The 20,988-nt window shown below is 34.2% G+C and overlaps 1 protein-coding gene across 1 annotated transcript in view; it reads left to right on the top strand.

Moving 5' to 3' along the window:
* Positions 1-322: 322 nt before the first annotated feature.
* Positions 323-20,988, top strand: part of FCHO2 (FCH domain only 2) — a gene marked incomplete at its 5' end in the record, with an annotated part of 37,383 nt that continues 16,717 nt past the window's right edge. The window contains 9 exons of the mRNA XM_010009957.1: positions 323-395; positions 4,473-4,497; positions 10,319-10,373; positions 12,816-12,994; positions 13,564-13,578; positions 13,987-14,011; positions 14,780-14,822; positions 15,497-15,591; positions 19,892-19,995. Of these exons, the coding sequence (XP_010008259.1) occupies positions 323-395; positions 4,473-4,497; positions 10,319-10,373; positions 12,816-12,994; positions 13,564-13,578; positions 13,987-14,011; positions 14,780-14,822; positions 15,497-15,591; positions 19,892-19,995 (614 nt within the window). The remainder of the gene's footprint in view (positions 396-4,472; positions 4,498-10,318; positions 10,374-12,815; positions 12,995-13,563; positions 13,579-13,986; positions 14,012-14,779; positions 14,823-15,496; positions 15,592-19,891; positions 19,996-20,988) is intronic.

Raw genomic sequence — 20,988 nt, forward strand, 5'->3', positions numbered from 1 at the left:
ACCTTTCCTCAAATGTAGCAGTATGGCCATTTTTTTTGGCAGGGGGGAAGTGACAGTCTGCATACCTAACTTGGAGAGTTGGATGTACAATGCAGATCAGTTTTATAAGGAGTTATTAATGTGTTGACCATACTTTAATTTACTTTTTGATGGGTGTTGCTTAGCAATAAATTAGTTTGGCTCAATATGTATATGCACTGTTAGATTTTTGTATCACTTGAGGCAGCATTTGAAATGTATTTGCATTGATATGTACCCATGTTTGATACTGCTAAATGCATAGATATCGCTGATATTTAAATGAAAAGTGTTTGTTTCATAGGGATAAAACCACGGAAAAGGAAACCTTTTGGTTTATCAGGAATAATGAAAAAAGAAAAAGATACTGAATCTGTGTAAGTATATTTCCATCCTGAAGCCTTGTCCTGTATGAAAACTAGTAGAAGTATGGGGATAAACAGTAGTTGATGCTTAACAAAAAATGAAGTTTAGAATGCTGTAAATGTCAGTTATTTAAGATTTTTGTAACAAAGGATTTTAAAGTAATAACGTAAATGTATTGACAGTAGTCTGCTCATGTTTCATCCTTTCCTGTGCATAGGTAAGTAGTTTTCACTTGTTCTACATCTGAACAGTGTAGTTAATGGGATTCTCATGTGTGGTCCTAATGAAATAACTCCATACATGGTAAAAATGCTGGATACCTGTGTTTGCAGAATTGAAGCTTCAATTATTCTTTTATTAGAAAAACTTTAGTGTACAGAATTGAAGGACAGAAAAATACTTCAATATTTTTTCAGTATGTCATGTGCACACTTGTTTTTGAAAGCCCATCTCTCTAACTGATATCCCGGCTATACCCTTCACCATATTCATTGCATGCTTTCAGCCTCACAGGAGTTAAAACTCTCCAGAAAGTGAGTTTGAATGAAAGTTCTTAGATGGACTGATTGCAGTCTGTGTATTAGTAGTTATGGTCACTGTGTTCCAGTGTATTTTTTTTTATAATTTCTAGATGCGTTTTCTCAATAGAAGCATTTGATTTAACAGAAAAAAAGCCTATAATTTCACAAACTTAGCAACACAGAAATATTCTGAAAGGCAGTATCTGCATACATACTTTTTAAAATTACTTCTAAAAATCTGTTACCAGTCTTATTTTCTAATATAATGCTGAAAAAATAATGACCCAAGAACTGCAGGTGCTAATTATTTGCACATACAAAATTCCTCATAGCTATTTTTCTTTTGATCTTAAATTTTGATAGTGATACACTTCCAAACCATGCTTTTTCTTGTCTGTTATGACACCTTCAGGGCTCCAAGCTGTTGGGTTTTTTAAGTCATTCCTCTCTATTTCTGACCTTTCTGTGATTTAGTCCTTCCGCCACCCTCTCTTCTGTACTTCATTAAGCTGGAGTAATTGGTGAGAGAAGAGTTGTGTATAGTGTGATTTTGATCAGCAGTAATATGAGAATACTGTTTTGTTACAAAGAATTATTTTTTTCTCATGAATGTTTAGTTTAAAATAATAAAATATTATAAATATTTTACGATATTCATGTTTTAAACAGCTTTGGTGCTCTTAAAGTAATTAATTCTTTCTGGAAAGTTATTTACTATACTTTTTCTGTGATGCTGAACAGTTGTAGTATCAAATAGCAGCAAAAACATATGTTTGATCATTTGCCTTTTGTGTATTGCACTTACTAAACTGCGAAGTAGTGATTTTGATAGTATTGAGTACTGTTATATGATTGAAAATCATACAATTGATTGAAAATCAAAATAATTGATTTGCTACCATGTGGGTTATTACTCAGGCTAATCTCACGTCATGTATGCTATAAGCCTTTTTGCAAATCAGGCATCTCTTTCCATTCATTGTTTGACAAATGATGAAATATAATCTGACGCCGGGAAGGATTTAGGGCTCTAAATAGCAGTTTTCTGGAGCCAGTAGAGGCCTGGAAGCTCCAAATCATAGAATCATAGAACAGTTAGGGTTGGAAAGGACCTTAAGATCATCTAGTTCAACCCCCCTGCCTTTAGCAGGGACACCACACACTAAACCATGTCGCCCAAGGCTCTGTCCAACCTGGCCTTGAACACCACCAGGGTTGGAGCATTCACAACTTCCTTGGGCAACCCATTCCAGTGCCTCACCACCCTTGCTATGAAGAACTTCTTCCTTATATCTAATCTAAACTTCCCGTGTTTAAGTTTAAACTCAATTCTTCCCAGGTCTATGTCTCAATATATCCTTACTCAGAGATCATGTTTTTCTTTGACTTGTAACACAAAGAAAATTTTCTTAGGCATTCAGGGTGAAAACTGGTTTCTATGCAAGCGAAATACTTTCTATCTTTGTATGCTTATGCATTGTAGTATCTGAATGCTTTTCTAAAAGCTGTTTTTTCACAAATACATTTTATTTAACATTGAAAGATAGTATTACTGTTTCTTCCTAAAAAGATTTTGGTTTTCTTGGCACAGTGATGTCATCAGAAAATACGAATCAGATCATCTGAAATAGGAAAAGAATTTGCGTTGCTTTCAACAAGTCAGACTCAAATTTGATTTATATTATTTTGTTTATATACATACACACAATACAAAAAATTAGTAGATTCTTAGGTCAAAAAGAAGGAAGTATGACAGCATGATATTGATCTGAGACATTGGTCATTGGTGATGAGACATTGGAACAGTGGCCCAGAGAGAAAATGACCTCTTAAGTAGCAGATGCCACAGGCTTTTATAAAGATTCTTGCATTAATCCGTAACTTGTGACTGAACTAGAACATCACAAAAGAACAACAGAGGATTCATTATGTTGCTGCAATGTTGCTGTGTACTAAAATGCATGACCTATATCTTCCATCTTAAAAGGGAGACTGTACATCTAGTGATGTAAAAGCACATCTGTCTAATACCTGATGTCCTCATTTTCCATTTCACCAGCATTTGCAGTCTATTGAGTTTTCCTTTGTGTCTCAAGAAGGGATTCTGGGAGGTTCTGTTGCTGCTCCTCTGAATGATACTAGATCTGCCATTACTTTTTGAGATCTATTGGCTCACTGATTTTGAAAATCATCATTACGGGTTAAATTACTTTCATTGTAGTTTGCCTCACATGTTTCAAATTTCTTAACCTTCATGAACTTCAGACTGTCTTGTTTGAATACAGACACTTTTTAAGCCACATGTCAGAAAGTCAGTTTGTTATCTTTTGAGAGAAGTCTAATACTTTCTCTTGGAGCTGGAAAAGACCTTTTAAAGTAGCTCTTTCTATTGCTGTGAATGCAGTTTAGCCAGCAGAGGGAGATAAGATGTAAGTCAGTTATAAACCTGGTCACATATATTTTCCTTTTGTGTCAGGCCTTTTACAGGATATGGGATCCTTCACCTCACTGTCAATTCTTTAACAGGCAATACTGAATTTCATATTAATGCTTCCATGTTAGCAAGTTTTCATATATTTTTTAAATTACACTGGAGTTTTTGTATTTAACCTGCTTAGGCTTTCAGAGAAGATGATTTAGATTAAAATACATTTGAGGGGAGGAAGTGTCACCTTTTTTCTATAAGTGCAGGTTTCAGTTTTATTATATAAAGTCACTGTTGTGCGGTTACAGTGGCACTTCTGACTTTGTCAGGTTGAAAATTAGAGAGGACTTGTATGCTACTCAAATATTCCCACATTCTATAAGTGTAACTGCTTCTGCTTTTTGCAGACATCAGGGAGAATCAGTGTCATTTGGGTTTTTTTACATATTGCTATTTAAATCAAAGTTATAGTGGAAAAATATAATACTTGTGAGTAATGTGCTTGCAATCATTGCCTTTCTGCTGATGACATTTTTGTGTGTTTTAAAAAGTGCTTATTAGGAGGGTACTGTTACTGGTTTTTTCATCATCTTCTAGTGCTTGGCTGCAACTGTGCTTGACAAACATGAACTAAGAATGAAATTCCAAAAAAGGGAAGCTCTGAATTCCTCTAAGAATAGTCATCATTTCTTTGGGAACTTGTTATTGTCCAGAATGTTTTGCAGTTGCATGCAGACCATTTCATTAGAATTGGTGACTTCTACTTAGTGTGCACATCAGACACAGAGTTAAAGTATATTAATTCAGAATACAGTGGGGCACTCCTGGCTTTGCTTGGTTGGAATTTTTTAATTTTTCCCCCCCCCCAGTATGACATGAGTTAGATTTTTTTTAGCATTTCTTTTGAGTTTTTCTTTTGCAGTGGTGTGAGCATAAACTTTCAGCTTTTATTTAAATCTCACTCAGTTGAATGTGGATTATTTATAGTGAAAATATTAAGGCACTCTGACAGGCAAAACAATTAAATGCAGTGTTTCAAATTAGTTGAAAATATTAAAGGAAGTACCAGAACTGTATGAATAAAATAATTCGTGCATTTTATAATTCTGTATTTTCCTTGTTTGTTTCTTTTTTTTTTATAGGGAGTGTCCAGATGCAGACTCAGTTGTAAGTAGACATATTCCAAAACAAATGCATATGCTAATATTGTCAAGCACAACACTCTGATTAAATCTGTAATCTGTACTGTCCCTGCAATGCATTATTGACCTAATAGAGGATTTATTGTTTTGATAACATAGCCGGAGTGTTACTTTTGCTCAGTACATAATCTTTAGCAATATATACAAACGTGTCAGTAATACATCTATGCTTCCTAACATTTTAGGTTTTAAACAAGGTGCTTTTACTGCAAGTACTTGCTACTTCACTTTCCAAGTTAGTGGTTGGCTAATAGATTCTAAATAAGAAAAGGTTCAGTTTATTGTGCACCCAACTTTGCATCATGATATTCCTCTGCTTACTACTGTTTCCTTTGAGAAATCCTTCTAATATCAATGGGGTTCTGCTTTATCTCTAAATGTACTTTCTAAAATATGGCTTTAAATGCAGTATTTCTAGATGCATTTTATTAATGGCCTGGTTTTCATTGCTGTCAGTTTGATCTGTGATACATCTTATGATTTTGTTTATGAAATTCAAGTAAGTGACAGCTGCAAATTAAATTGGAATGTTAATACTTTTTTGCTTTCTTAACTGAGCCTTTTTATTTAAACCTTTATGTTGTCTTAAATTAAACGTACCTATAGGAAGATTACACCTACCAATAGCTATATTAGGGAATTATTTGCAGAATAATTTCAGTGACTTTCTGTAGACTGATCTGATTTTCAGTTCACATATTTAGATGCCAATTATATTAAACAATTTTTCATGTTCACCTATTGTGTGAATTTTCTTCTTTGCATTTAGTACCTGGGAGTTTCAGTACCTACAATTAAAACTTCTTTTGAGAAATATGGTTTGAATAATCTAGTAGAACCATTCTTCGAAATAAGGAAAATTAAGTTTTGCCACGTAATAGAACTACATGTGCAAGAGCAGCCTGTAAGCATCATCAGGACAGTTATTTTGTCCTGTGCAAAGTCATCTTGACTTAGAGCAAATTTCTTTTCTTGGGTGTATTTAAAGTAAACTAACTTTAGAATTATGCCTGTAATTATCAGGCTTTTCATGGAAATAATATCTTTTGACAGTTCAACTTGAGTCACTGGAGTGAACCACAACTGAGTTTGACTTCCAATGTTTATTTTCCTCTTTGCATATTTTGGTCTCTACATTTTGTAAAAATAATTAGTTCAAAAAATTTGACTGTAAATGTGTTTGACATTCTTTCTGGCTGCATGGGGCACACCGTATGATCTTCTAAGTTAATTGTTCTGCCTAGATGTAATTTATATTTGGTTTAAAAAAAAAAAAGATGCAACTTGCAAAGTGTCCAACAACAAAATTGGTACTTTTATTGCATTTTTTTTTTCTTGCCCAACTTTTTATGACTGCATTTTAATTTAAAATTTGGTCTGTCATTTCTTCTTGCTTTTTACAAGCAACAGTATTATTCTGAATGGTACAATACTTTAATAGCAGAAGCCATTACGGTCATCCTTGTGAAAAAATTATGCAGCATGCCATAAATGAGATTCATTTCTCCCCTTACAAACAAGCACCCCGGAGTGCTTTATATTTAAAGCTGGTGTCCTCTTTTGGAAGATCCTATTTCAAATGCTTTTCACTTGTGTCTTATTTTAAGATTTCCTTTCTCTTTGATTTTCCAAACATCACCTAAATATAGACATCTATATTGTTATTTCTGAGAATTTGTTTTGTATGGGATCTTTGCAATAAATTACACATTTCAAGAAATTGAACTTGGAAAAGTATTATTGAAAAACAAAAATTGAAAGCAATTATCATTTGTGGTTGATTGATAGAAAATAATGAGGACCAGCCCTCAGAAAATTCAAGTTGTTTAAAGTTCCTATGATTTTGGTCAGCTTCAGTCACTCACAGAAAAAGTCTGTCTAGCTTTTATATTATTAACATGATCTTTTTTTTAAAGGTGACTTTTGTTTATTTGTCAAGAATTTTAATTGTGTGAAAGGAATGTGAAAGATAACCACTTTAGAATTATTTACAATGATAAGCACTGAGGTAAATATTGAAATTTTAGAATTTAAGGATCCAGTAAGAACTGAGTTCAATACTTTTATCTACCAATTCTACATGATATTATGGATCTTTGAACATGCAGTGCATATTCAGTATCATTAGGGCCTTCTCACTAGTCCAAAATGTATAATGCAATGTGTTCAAACTTGTATTCTCCGTTTCCAGAAAACAAAACAGTGATATGGCCCTAAAAAATGTCTTTCATACCAAAATGGAAGTTCTCAAATATATCTGTGGCAAGCCATCCACTTAGGCTCATCCATTCTGTAACTGCCAGATTATGTATGTTGAAAAATGTGATACATTTGAATAAATTGTTAATTTCTAAAAAATTTTGTAACTGCTATAACAGGTTTTTATGTGTAGGGATGCAGCTGTGAACTGAGAACTGGTATTTGTTGAAAAGGTTAACCACTTCAATAAACCGTCTCTGTTTAAATATAGATGGCAGTATGTCATAAGTTTTAAAATTCCTGTGTTGTTACATGTCAATCTACACATGTAATGTCGATTAAACTAAGCCCTCATAATTAAGAAAAGTAGAAATTTAACTGTGTGTACACTAGAAAAAGATAGCAACTGAAGTCTAGCTTAGTGCATTTATTACCTTGAAAGCTTTTCTAAAGGCGGAACCAACTCTCTTGTTTCCCATGGGTGTGCCCTGTCTCTGTGGCCCATAGGAACATATGAGCTCTAGTAGAAACTTTATCTCTCAGGAAGCAATTACAAGGTTCCGCTTGTGTCCAGTAAGATCTGAATTTGGATTGCAACCCTTACTTTGGCTGGGATACTTGCAGATCTCCTTACTTAATAGATGCACTGCTATCCACAATATAGCATATAATTCTGTAACCCTAGGAGTGTGGAGAAGGGAGTAAGAATTAGTGAAATAAATGTAAATGCCTTCATTAACATCAGATTCACGAATATGTCTCCCTCTCAAAATGATGTGTTCTCTATCATTGTTATAAAAATGTAAATTAGTAAATAAAATTCTCATGTTTCAGAAAGCAGAACCATTCATCAGTTCAACTGTTCAAAATATTGAAAACACTATTCTAAAATTACTACTTAACATGTAACATTTTGAGGTACCTTTTTGCTTGCCTTTGACACAATTGGTCTTTCTCAGTACAAAGATACATTCAGTATCTCTTCCACCCTGTTCTTCTATTGGTTTACACAAAAATATTAATTAATGAAAGCAGAAGGTGTTTTAAGAATTATAATTGATTGATACAAAATCAGTCCGAATCATTGACAAAAGTGGAAGTACAAAGCAGATATTTCTGACTCTGTATACACTGTGTAGTCAGATGTTTTAAATTACATCTTTTGAAACTTTAGAAATGGGGGGGAAAGTATAAATTTAGTATAAATTTCTGCACCTTGTTAGAAAAAAAGCCTCCTGAAAAGAAAGAAATTTTTCAGTTTCTGTGTTTGTAACTTAAGCTGTAAAGCATCCATCACTGTCAATATGTACGTAACTTTTAGTCTGAAGTTATGAATACAGGCTACATGGTACATTGCTATTACTGTGGAATATATGAGTCAAATATCTTTTCAAGATCAGAAATAATTAACATGAAAATACTAAGAAATAAATTTATTAAGAACTTTAAGATTTTAGTGCTATTTACTTTATCTAAAAGATTACTTAGTAAATTAAAAATAATGCAATGAAAATAACTTCTGCAAAGTTATTTTATATTAAAATACTCAAATTTTCCATCTACGGGGTGCATGCTGTGTGTGCCTAGTAATAATATCCTTTACATATATGGCCCAGCTGGAGGAAAAACTAAATGTTGTATATTTAAAGATTTTTGTTGGTTTTCAATTCATCTTAACCATGAATGATTCTGATCCATTGAAAATTGCCCAGTATGACAACTAAAATAATTTCAGAATTCAGGAGTTACAGTATTGTAGGAAAATGTACCTACCCTCTAGCTATATGTTTTTGTTCTGTTTACTTTGATGTCAAGTTTCATTAGTGTTTTTTGGCATATAAATAAGGTCGGCCTGAAGTCAAGCGTAGCTAAGAACCCTGATTTGAGCAAGTAGAGTTAAGGTACTAGACCTTGTGGTCCTACTTTTACTACGTTTCTTTTCTCTCTTTTTTTTTTTTTTTTTTTTTTTGGTTCACTTTTTTTTAAAGAAAAGAAAAATTGAATAGCTGTGCAGTCCAGATCTTACAACTGTTTCAGGAAATTGCATCTATATGTTCCATATTTTAAGTTTTGTGCTAAAAAATCAGATTTGGCCTTCGCTTGATGCGCCATTTAATAGGGTTCAGTATTACATCTCCTACACAGGATTGTATTTCTTACTCTTTTTTTACTAGAAAGTTTGTTTAAATTAATTCTATTTAATTTAATTCAGTAAAATATCAGACATCCCATTTGTGATATTTGCAAAGGGAATAGAGGGAAAACTACATTTTTATTTGTATTTTCCTCTGTAATTCAAAAGCTCTTCAAAGTGACTATCTCCTCAAATCTGGCTTCAAATTTTAGCTGAAGTCAAGTGGTTCCTGGCTAGTCCACTTGAAGTCTCCAGTGTAAGTTATTATATCTTGTGTTCCCAGCACAAGAGGTCTGTGGACCTTTTCAAGTGAGTCCAGAGGAGGGCCATGAAGGTGCTCCAAGGGCTGGAGCACCTCTCTTCTGAAGATAGGCTGAGAGAGCTGGGCTTGTTCAGCCTGGAGAAGAGAAGGCTCTGGGGAGACCTTAGAGCAGTCTTTCAGTACCTAAAGGGGGCCTGCAAGAAATCTTTAGAGGGACTTTTTACAACAGCACCTAGTGACAGGACAAAGGGGAATGGCTTTAAACTGAAAAGAGGGTAGTTTTACATTAGACATTAGGAAAAAAATCTTTACTCTGAGGTGAGATACTGGTATAGGTTGCCCAGAAAAGTTGTAGCTGCCCCATTCCTGGAACTGCGTATTTTTATGAGAAACATATAACCAGTGAAATAACTACATTTTTCAGCCACTTGAGTTGTGAATTTTTGTAATAAAATTACAGAGGCATCGGAGCAGTTCCTGTGGACTAACTCTGGATACATAGTAATGTGTGGGCTTTCCTGACGTTCTTATATTGTTAGCTTTGAAAATCCAGGATGGGGTAGGAGATACGTAATGGAAAACTTCAGAATCCAATTTTGTGCACTTGCATATAAGTTTCATCCATGCCTTTTATTTATGGTGGATACTCTTTGCTTACTGTCTTTTCAAGAGTACATGCTTACTGTCTTTTCAAGTTGCAACTTGTATAACCTGGAATGCTTTTACTCACATATTAAAGTACTGACTAGTACTTAGCAAAGGTTTTGCTCCTGCACTATCAGAGCCTGAAGTAACTTAGTTGAGAGAATTTAAAGTAGAAACTGGGAAAATATTTGGTGCAAGACCATTGCAGACTTATTTAACACTCAGTAGTAAAGCTAAAATGTTTCTGTTGGTTTCTTCTTCACGGAGTACCAGTACAAGCAGATGCATTCAAACTTGCCAGTTTTTATGGTAAATTTGGAGGTTGATTTGTTCTATTCTGTTCCTGCAGTTATCTTGTGACACTACTTTTGAACTACAGATCATTACTTGAGATAACTGTAATAATGAATGGTTAAGAACAATTATTTTCACGAGCTGTTGTAATCAAATTCTAGTTTGTCAATGATATAAAATTCCGTCTGATGTAAGAACAACATGAGGAGTTTTTTAGCTATTTGTCAATATAATATTTTTTGTTGTTTTTAGAACATTCCTGATGTAGATGATGAGGGATACAGCATTAAACCAGAAGCAACACACGATATCCTTTTTACCATTATTGTGCCAAGTTATTTGATGTTATTGCAATTGTTTGGAGACAGGAATTACTGACTAAAGTATTAAATAAAGGAAGATGAATGACACTCATGCTTATGTTGTAACATAAGAAATATTCATAGCTTTTGCAAAATGTACAAAATTTGTTTTTCTTAGATTTTGTGTGTATGCAAATATTAGATCAGATTTCTTGGGAACTTTAAGAGAATGGGGTTTGTATGGCAGTAGAAAAAAAAAAAATCCTGAACAAAAGCTTTAAGGTGACTATGAAAATCTTTCTCTGTGAAAACTGCTCAGATAATTTATAAAGTGAAGATTGTAAACTTTTTTTAAGCAGAGTGGTTATCTTTCTGTACCTGCACCCTCCCACTTCTTTATAACACCATTAAAAGTACTTAGAGCTCCAGCAGTCTAAAAATAAAATTTCTGTTGCTTAATAGAGTCATTACACCACATGCTATTTCTAATTGGTGCTTCTAGTTTTTATTGTGTTTTTATTAATGACTTTGATAAGCAGAATAGATTTTTCTTATGAGTTATTTTTTATGGAGGCTCGTAATTTTTCTTTGCTCTTCCTTTCAAGGAAAATGTTCTCTATCTTCTTGGTTTTTTCCTCCCATCAGAAAAGGAGAGAAGCTCTACCTAAGAGCTAGGAATAATTTCTGTAGGTCTAAGCAAGCCTAATATATTAGCAAGATAGCTCATCTTTGAAAACCTGTCCACTGAATTCTCTGGGTACTGCAAATAAAAGGTAAACTTACACTTTGCAATTACTGTAAATTGTGAAAACTTTTAAGCAGTTAACAGCACCTTAAAGTGAACAAGTCCATCATCATAGCTTCTGTTTTCACCAACTTTGCAAAATACACCTCTGTTGCCCCCAGTGAAGGTACCTGTACCAATAAAAGCAGCTTCTATTTACAGAATTGATATAAAAGTGACAGACTTTTATCCAGTTCTGAGAGGGGCGTTATTTCATGTTTTGCATATATTTACAGAAGGGAGAGAGGAGTGAATAACATTCGTGCTTTGTAAATTATTGATCTGGGCATCCTTTTCTACATTATACTTTCTGTTGTGAAACAGTAGAAGAGGCCATACATTCAGTGAAAAAGCTCAGTGATTTTCAGTCCCTGTCAGCCAGGTACTTCTGCTTCTGAAAATCTTTACCAGATTCAGGAATTCATCAGTTTTCTTCCTCTTTTCTTCCCTTAGCTTCCAAGAGTGAATATTTTTTCTATTGATTGGAATTCTTCAGATGATTTATTGGAAGAAATTATTTAACCATAATGGAAATTAGTCTTATTAAGTCCAGTCTTAAGTGTTGGAAAAGCATTTTACAAGAGCTGCCTGATTCATAGGAAATAAATCTTGAAACTCGGTGGTAACTTCCAAGACCAGAGATGTTTTGATGAAATGAAAACTGACTTGTCTTTAAAGCTTACTTTTCTAGGTATGATCCATTTTGGGAGATAGATAAGCTGTAAGATGAAGACATTTGACTTCAGGGATTCTTTCAGCTGAAACGGATTTGGAATGTCTTTAGGATTCGGGTTTAATTTTTGTCAGGGAATAGTTTGAAGATATTTAATTCAAATGGCTGGTATATTTCCAAGGGAAAATAGCAGAAGCAAGTTTTAGAATATGTATGCTTCCACTAGGTGGTACAAAAATTTTAAGTAGAGGAAAATTTTCAAATTCTTTTCTGTCAAAACAATTGCATCTTTCAAGACTTTGCATAGGTCTTTCAGAGCTTTTTTTCAGTGCAGCTCCTGTGCATACAAAGAACTAAGCCTAAATTCATCTGTATATTTTGATTATTTTGAGGGCCGAGTTGTCATCTCAATTCCTTTTTTCCGAAGATGACAATTTTAAGCAACTGATGTTCAGTTTACTGTGCAGCCTTCTGTGTAACTGGCATCCTTTCTTGGAAAACTTTCAGTGTCAGTGTACAAAAGGGGCAAGTAATAGTGGCTGGCACAGTGCTGTTAATGCTTCGTTCAGGTACCATGGGCATTTCACTGCTAATTGAAAATTCCTTCAGTTGGTTTAAAAGGATTCCTGCGTTTTTCATATGTGTGTTAGAATCCCTGGTTATGTCTTTAAAGTCATAAGTTTAACATGAAGAAGTGTTGCTACCATGGTATCTTTAATTTATACTGATACCTTCAAATATGCAGATGTTCAGTTCTGAATATAGTTACCTTTTAAAACAAAATACTGATACGAACATGAGTGAAAATTTTAACTCAGAGTTGTGAATTTGGACAGTGGATGTATTAGAAGTGTCTGTGTAACCACACAAAGAGGTTAGACAGCATTATTTATCTGTGGTGTTGACATAATATAAGCATTTTGTAGAGTATAATTATGAAATAGATCAAGTGAATTAATTTGAGGTATTTCCACCTTAACTGAGAAAAACATTCCAAAGAGAACCATTTCTATTCAAGCAGTGATTCTGACTCTGAAGATGATGAACCCAGAAGGTTCCATGTAGAAATAAAACCTGTCCAGCCAAATAATAGCTCTCAATATACTGTGCCTTCCTTGGATGAATTAAAAGTATCTATAGGGAACATCACTCTTTCTCCAGCAATATCTGTAAGTTGCTTTGTTCCTTGTATTTTTAATATGCAGAAAAATGGTAAAGAATCTGTAGTGTAAACATGTATCTTACTGTTCAAAATTTATTCTAGGTTCAAGTTCAATGATTCTGTTTTTCATGTGCACTAGGTCATCTTTGGTATGCTTTATTGCAGTGTAACATTAAGTAATTCTCCCTTCTCAGATTTTAACTTTCCTTTCAGTCTTGGGAATGCTCAGTCCTTGTCTTTCTGCTGCTGCCACCCCAAGACGTTTGACTACATTGTGGAGTTAGCTTTTAACATAGTTTACTAATTAGTATTCAATAATATACAAAACTCTAAAACAGATCATATAATAGAGATACATGTAACATTTACAATGCAGTTTTATTGATGTATTCTGCCATTCCACAGAATGATTACCCTTTTATATCATGCAATGGTATTACAAATAAATAGTATTAAAGTATGGTAGTGCAATATTCAGATCAGAATAAGAATAATTCTGACATTAAGGAAAATATTGTGCATAATGTATTAAAATAATAATGACTATTTTTCTTTTTTTTCCTCACATTTTGAAAGCAGAGACACAGTCCTGTAAGTACAGTATGGCTCTTTATTCACATTTTTAGATTAAACTGAAGTAAGTGTAGTATGTGAGGGGAGTCACTGGGAGAACCTTAGGAATGTTTATTTTCATATATACCGTTTGATATATAAGCTGCTTGAATTTACTGCCCCAGCCTGTAAAGGGATTTAGTAATACTGAAAAAAAAGCTCCCTTTGTCAACTCTACAGGGTTCATTACTGCCTTGCCTTACTGGTGTGGCACTGGTTGCTCTGTCTTGCTTTATGTTCTGGTCTTCTGCAAGCTGAGAATGTTTTGCCTGGCACTGAAAGCAAAGTATCTCATAGAAAGTTAGTGGAAATAAGAACCCTGGGACTATAAAGCATTTGATTTGACAGTAAAAGAATTTATTCCTAATTTATTTTTTCCTGTTTCAGGCACAAATGAATCAAAATTTACCTAGTAAGTGTGAATCTTTAACTTCTAGTCTACTTATGTGAGTTTTTTAACATAGCATCAAAATAGATTTTTTTGATTGTTAAAGAAATAAACTTCTTAAGTATCTGTACATTAAATTTAAAAAAAATAAAATCTGTTGTCAGTTCTAGATACCTGGGTATATAGATGCTTTTACACTCTCTTTTATAGTCAAACACATAAAAGGTGGCCCTGGAGATAGAGGACAGAGCATTAGTCTCTATGCTGTAGGGTTTCTTCCAGTGGGAAATGAAGCCGGATTTGCTGAAGAATTGTATTGAAGTAAACAGTATAATTCAAGGAAGAAATTTCAAGTGAAAAACACTTCCTCCAGTAATGCATTGCTCTGTCTAGTTCTCTCTCCTATTAGAATGTATTTCAGGACTACCTAAATTTATATTATGAAAAAAAATGCATTTTCTCTTTGCCACTTTAATAATTCATAATTATTTTTGAACTGCTAATGTTAATCATAGAATTAACTAGGTTGGAAAAGACATTTAAGATCAAGTCCAACCGTTACACCAGGACTGTCAAGTCCACCACTAAGCCATCTCACTAACCGCCTCATCTGCATTGGTTTTGAACACTTCCAGGGATTCCACTTCCTTGGGAAGCCTGTTCCAATACCTGACCACGCTTGCAGTGAAGAGATTTTTTTAAGGATAATATTTTCTATCTTCTTACAATGAAGCTGAAATTCTTATTTTAGAGTGTCACAGCTTTGGCAATAATACTGTGTCTTTTGCTTAGGTGAAGAGTTAACAAAATCCAAGTTTTCTGCTCCAACTAATGAGTAAGTTCAAATTTAAAATTCTATCAGGTAGTTTTGTGGGAATTTGGTCTTACTTTGATATAATACTCAGAAACTCATTGGAAATACCAGCTGGCTGCTATTTTAAGTCAGGCATCTATTGCATCATAAAGAGTAAATTATGTAACAATGGAGGTTTCTATTAATTTGTGTCTCCCTTCTAATGTACTTGCTTCATTGTTATTCATCTGAATTATTATTTATACTGACATGATTACAAAATACTGGGTTTTGTTAAAATCTCAGGTTTTAAGTAAGACAGGTTTCGTTTGTATCCTATAGTGTTCCATGGTAAAGTTTTTAAGATTACAAGCCCCATATTTGGACAGGTCTGTATACATTATTTATAAATGTATATACAGAAATATCTGAAGATGTATGTCACTTTGAAAATTATAATCCTTTAACTGACATTATCAAGTCTACACACAAACTTGCATCAATGTGTCAGTTCAGTTAATCTCCATATCAGTTCCTTGATCTGCAATTTGTAAGGACTTCTTATTTTTATATGCAAAGACTAACTGATAAAGAAGAGTTTATCACATTTATCAATAATATTTATTATATTATCAAAGTACTACCAAAGTTGTAGCGTGATATGTATGAATATATACCCCTTTCATTTATTATTCCAATTGTAACTCCTAATATAGAAAGGCAAACAGTGACCTCCTGGCATGGGACCCACTCTTCAGCAGTTCTCTTGAATCTTCCTCTTCAGCTTCCTTGGCATCCTCATCCTCTTCAGGTAAAATATTTGATAGTAGAAAATGTTTTCTCTGTATACTTCAGGGTGTTCTGTTGTTGCTTTTTTAGTTATTGCAAGGGGACATGCTTAGACTATTGAAAGAATTTTGTAAAGCAGTATACGTTTATTTTCAGTCTGCCTACTGTGTATCTCTTTTCCAGCCTCTCCTGTGTTAATGTAGAGACTCCTCCCACATGCCTGAGAAAGGAATTGTTCACTGTTTCTTTTAACTGTGTATTCATATTCCAAAAATTATAATAGACCTTACTTCTTAGACCTCGCTTCTTTGTTCACAATCATAGTTTTCTAGCTGTTTTCCTCTGTGCTTGATCATACAGATTAATAAACAGTAAGGAAGAGTACGTGTATCAATAGGGGAATTCTGTACAACTAGAGTTAATTCTTCTTGGTCTTAGTAATGTCCTTCTAGCAGCAACCAGCATTGCTATGTAACCTTTCAAATTTAAGTAGAACTTCTTTCGTTATGAATTTGTCTTCCTTAAAATTTTTGTTTCTAACAAATCTAGCTTATGAAAATCATTAGATTTAGGTAACCACTCACAATTATTGGCTCGTGTATTTCAATTTATAGCATATTTAAGGATAAATTATACACAAATATATATTACTTGAACATCTGAAAAGAAGTGGTTCTTTCCCAAAATCTGTTTTGGTCTGGTGTTAAGAGTCTGCAGAGGAAGGCCAAGGACACAATTTGGTGAATACTGAATCCAGTTGTTTATGTATGGGAACTCAAAGCAGGTTAGGAAATGCTGGTACTTGCAGCAGAACTGTGGAGAAAGTAGTCTCTGGTTTATGAGTAGTAACAGGTAATTGGGATCTGTAACATTCTCTGAAGCTACATCTTGGGGGGAGTCATCTACCCAAGCCATCATACATGAAAAAGGCTTATGCACAGACCTCTACATTTAATTGAAATTGGTGGAATATGTCCTGTGAGCATAAGCTGGTACCAGACATCTGTGTTTTGGCAAAATTTATCTGCTAAATAATCATTTAAAGGATTGTTGTTCTAGGAGTTAACTAAGATATTTACACTTGTGCAATGATCCGTGGAGTTGAGTAGAAAGTAAGTGTCCAAATGTATAACAAATTACTAATACATTTTGGGGAAAAAAAAAACCTGGATTCATGTAGTTTGTATTGTTGTTTAAATCAAGTTCTGATGCCAACTAACCTGCAGCTTATTTCTAAAAAATTTTAAAAATACATAACTTTGACTGATTGTATTTTTTTGAAGCCATAGTTTTATCTTCAACTTGTAGGTTAATATAGGTAAATTGATGCTTAAAGCTTTGAAAAATCTCAATCCAAAATTTAAATTACATGAATTAGTCAGTTTGTATACAGCATATCTGCATATCCTGGTGTAGCATGTCCCACAGATTACTCTTCTCTTTTTACTGTTGAAACATTTCTTTAGATATTGTTTTGTAACTCTCTGTTAATCATTGAACACTTAAACTACCCCATGGTATTTGAGCAGACAGTGGTTTATGCAGCACAGAAGTAAACTTCGGTCATCCATGAATAATCCTGCTTTATTAGAAGTTTAAGCTAACTTTGTTATCTTGAATAACCAAAACAGACATTTTTTTAGCCAGCTATTGATATTGTAAAATAGGTTCTTATTATTTATGTTCCTCATTTTCATCCATATGTATTTTTAAAGTCGTTTTGAACATTTTCACTTTGTTTTTTGAATTCGTTTATAGTAGTACTTTAAAGCATTTGAGTAATATTTAAAATATTTCTTAGAAAGGGAAAGCTGTGTTTATGTTGGCTTAGATTATGCACTTGTTCGTGCCAAAAGGGCCACTGTAGACAGGACGCCTATACTTTTGATCTGAACTTTTAAACATGTTGCTCTCTTTTTTGATTCTGTATGTCACTCTGCCATTGCTCCTAGCTTCGCCAATCTGCAAGATGTTGAGAACTGACTAACATTGCTTTTTATGCTTTTTTGTCATCTACTGCAACAGGCAACAGCCAAATGCAGGGAATACTTGTGGAAAACTCCTGTTTTCCAGCAGCCTGAAGACTATAGGATGAGAGATGAAATAAACTGGGGTGGATCATGCCTTGTACATATAGTAACTTACTAGGTACAGGTTGATAGAGACAGAATATCAAACAGGATCTCATGATTGCATTGTCTGCATTCATTCACTGGACAGCCATTTATGTTGGGCCTTCTCATTACAAATGTTAAGGGTAAGAAAATAAAAATGTTTAGAAGGAACAGGGTAGGATAGTTTTGCTTAAGTAACTTTGAAATAACTGAAAAGAAGAAAGTAGGACACAAGAACAAAAACACAAAGATGAGAGGAAGTTAAAGCATGACAGGGAGGAAGTTGGAGGAATAAGGAAAGTAGAGCCGCAAGTGCAGCGAAACACAAATTACTTTTTGGCTTACTTAAAAAATGGGAAGTGACATGGTTGGCAGTATGAATAAAGTATATGTGATATGTGGCTGGGTTTTTTTTCTTTTATTTGTAAGTGGGATTTTTAGCCTAGTAGAACACTTATTTTTCATGCTGGCTAGTCTCATGCAGTGGATATTGAATACTTTTTTGAATATTGAAATTTTTATCTTTTCAATGTTGGTCCTAGTTTCAATTCTTCCCTTTTCCTTCAGCTACACTAAGAGAGCACAGTAGGAGCTCCTCCTCATCTACCACTGATTTGCCTGGGTGTAGAGCATGTCAGTCTTTGCTTGGACACCAGACAGATTCTGGGTCTGCAAGCCCATCCTCGCCAGACTTTAGTATTGGCATTTTGTGCAAGTCTGGTGTTACAGCAGCGTCATCAGAGAGTACCAGTACTTCATGGTCTCAGAGTCAGTGGATTTCCTTTGCTGATGAACTTCTTACAATTAGACATACAAGCACAGACAAGAAGGAACCCCAAAGATCACATTTTAAAACTGAAAATGCCTGCCTTGCCTCTTCTGCTTTGCTTGGGACTTCTTCCAACAGCTGTGCTTCTGAGGATCAAAGTGACCTTTTCAATAATGCTCTATGCCGTGAACAATTATTCATTGAAGAAACTGTCACTGCTGCTGAAATTTCTTCCACATCATCTTCAGCACTACTGGACTATAGTTTAGTGTCTTCTTGTGCTCATACAAATAAGGGTATGGCAAGCATGCATTGTGTACTGCTCTTTGCTAATAACTGACTCCAGAAAGCAAGCTTTGGACTCATTTTTTCTTTTTGTTATTACTGTTAACCTGATGTTAAAATTAACTCATCTTACTTCGAATGTACTAAACTGCTTATTAGCACGAACATCCTTGATAGTTAGGACAATGAAGTAAATATTCAGCTTGAATTAAGAAGAAAATTTCAAATTATTCAATTAAAGGCATTGCTTTCTCTTAACTATGCAGAGCTTTACTTTTGTAGAAATAGGAATATTTTTGTGGGATGTCAGATAGCAGTGAGATCTCAAAGATTAAGTGATTGATTTTGCGAAACTAATTCCTAAGTAGCTTTGTATAGATATTTTGATGTTAAATAAGTTGAATTTAAAACTGTTCTGTTTTAACACCCAGTATTTTGAAGCATGGATGATATTAGGGTAATGCTACATACTAAGAGGGCAAAAGAAAAGTGCATACAGGCAAGTGTGCCATGACTCACTGAATATACCGGTAGTAATACAGCGGACTACTCAGTGCTTAGCATGCCCTGTCATCTTGGAGCATAGTATGAATTTTAAAGGAATTACTGGTATTTTAGAAATTAATTTATTTAGGAATACTTGAGCTTGCAACTCTTAAGATGAATGAGGTCAGTATTAGTGTAAGTTCTTTCTTCCTAAGTCAGTGATGAAACTCCCATATTTAAATGACAGCAGAGTTATGCTGAATGCCTGAGAAAACTCCATATTTAAGGTTGCATTTTAAATAACATTGACTGATTTAATTAAATAAGAAACATCCAGAATAATTTGAGGAAGATGATAGAATGTGCTGCAACAACATAGTTATACATACATTAACATTTCAGTCTATTTTGAAGTTAATTTTACATCTGGCATACTCATTGAATGGCATCTAACATGTTGAAATACAATTGTATTCAGAAAAGTGACTTTGTAAAAGAGGCATCTTTGTACTGCTGCCACCATCTGTTAGTTGTTCTGTTAGGTTAAGAAGAACATGGGGCAACTTCTACTAGAAACATAACTTCCAGTTATTCAATTCAAATGAGTACATATTGATGTTCAGTGTGATCTTTCTAATATCTATTTCCTTAAATTTGCTTTCTTCCAGCAAGGCCCACAACTCCTCTTTCTATAGGCACCATTGTACCCCCTCCAAGGCCAGCTTCAAGACCAAAGCTGTCTACCGGGAAACTTAGTGGGATTAATGAAATAGTATGTATTGAATGGGATTTTTTAATTTTCCATTGTAACTTGATGTCAGAGGTACCATTCATTTATGCCGTTACAGTGGAGTTGCTTTGCAGCTAATGTTCAAGGAATCAAGCAGATTTTCACTGTTGCTAGACAGGCACAGATGTTGTTTGTGATAATAACATTACTGTAACAAACAAATTCTTAACAGAACTACAGAGGTCTAAAACATAATTTTTGCATCAGCTGAATGCTTTTAATTGAACAAATGAGTAATTTAATGAAAGGCTAGCATGCGTATGAAATTCAAAGGGAGAAGTCACAGCAGGGCTACTTGTCTCAACACATGACTTGATAAAGATCCACTTAATACCATTCATTCCCCAAAGCTTTGGTGATATCCCTAAATAAATGGAGCTTCTTGTTGAGATAAGCAGCCCTGCTGTGACTTCTCCCTACCCTTCATGCTGGTTGGTAGAGAAGGGAGGTGCAGCAGCTGCCTATCAGGGATAGTGAGAGGTTGCATGCTGCTCACTGCCTGCAATGTGGGTCCACTTGCTGATAAGGAATGTGGCAAAGACTGCAAACACCTAGACAGCGTATCACATCAAGCTACACTTCATCTTCTCTGTGAATTCTTTAGGTTTCATTTGACTTACTGACATGGAAAAAAGTTACCGTGGTTAAGATCCTCTTACTGTCTTTAAAAGTAGCAAGTATTTTCATCATATTCTTGTTATGGACAAAATTATGGTCTTATGCTTGGACAAAACTAAGATATTTTTAAACTGTTTTGCACTTTTATAAGGTCAGAATAGGGTTAATTTTGAGATTCTTTTCTCATTCCAATATGAAACTAGTAATTGCTCTTAGACTGAGTAGTCTGTTCTTTATGAAGAATTCAGCTAGTACTGTTCTGCTATGAAGTATGATTCTGCACAAAGCCTACATTCATTTTATACTGTTGTTTTAGAAATTGCCTATTATCTGGATATAAGTAGAAGATTGTCAGTT

The sequence above is a fragment of the Nestor notabilis genome, unplaced genomic scaffold (assembly GCF_000696875.1).
Source record: "Nestor notabilis isolate BGI_N333 unplaced genomic scaffold, ASM69687v1 scaffold4040, whole genome shotgun sequence".
NCBI lineage: Eukaryota > Metazoa > Chordata > Aves > Psittaciformes > Psittacidae > Nestor > Nestor notabilis.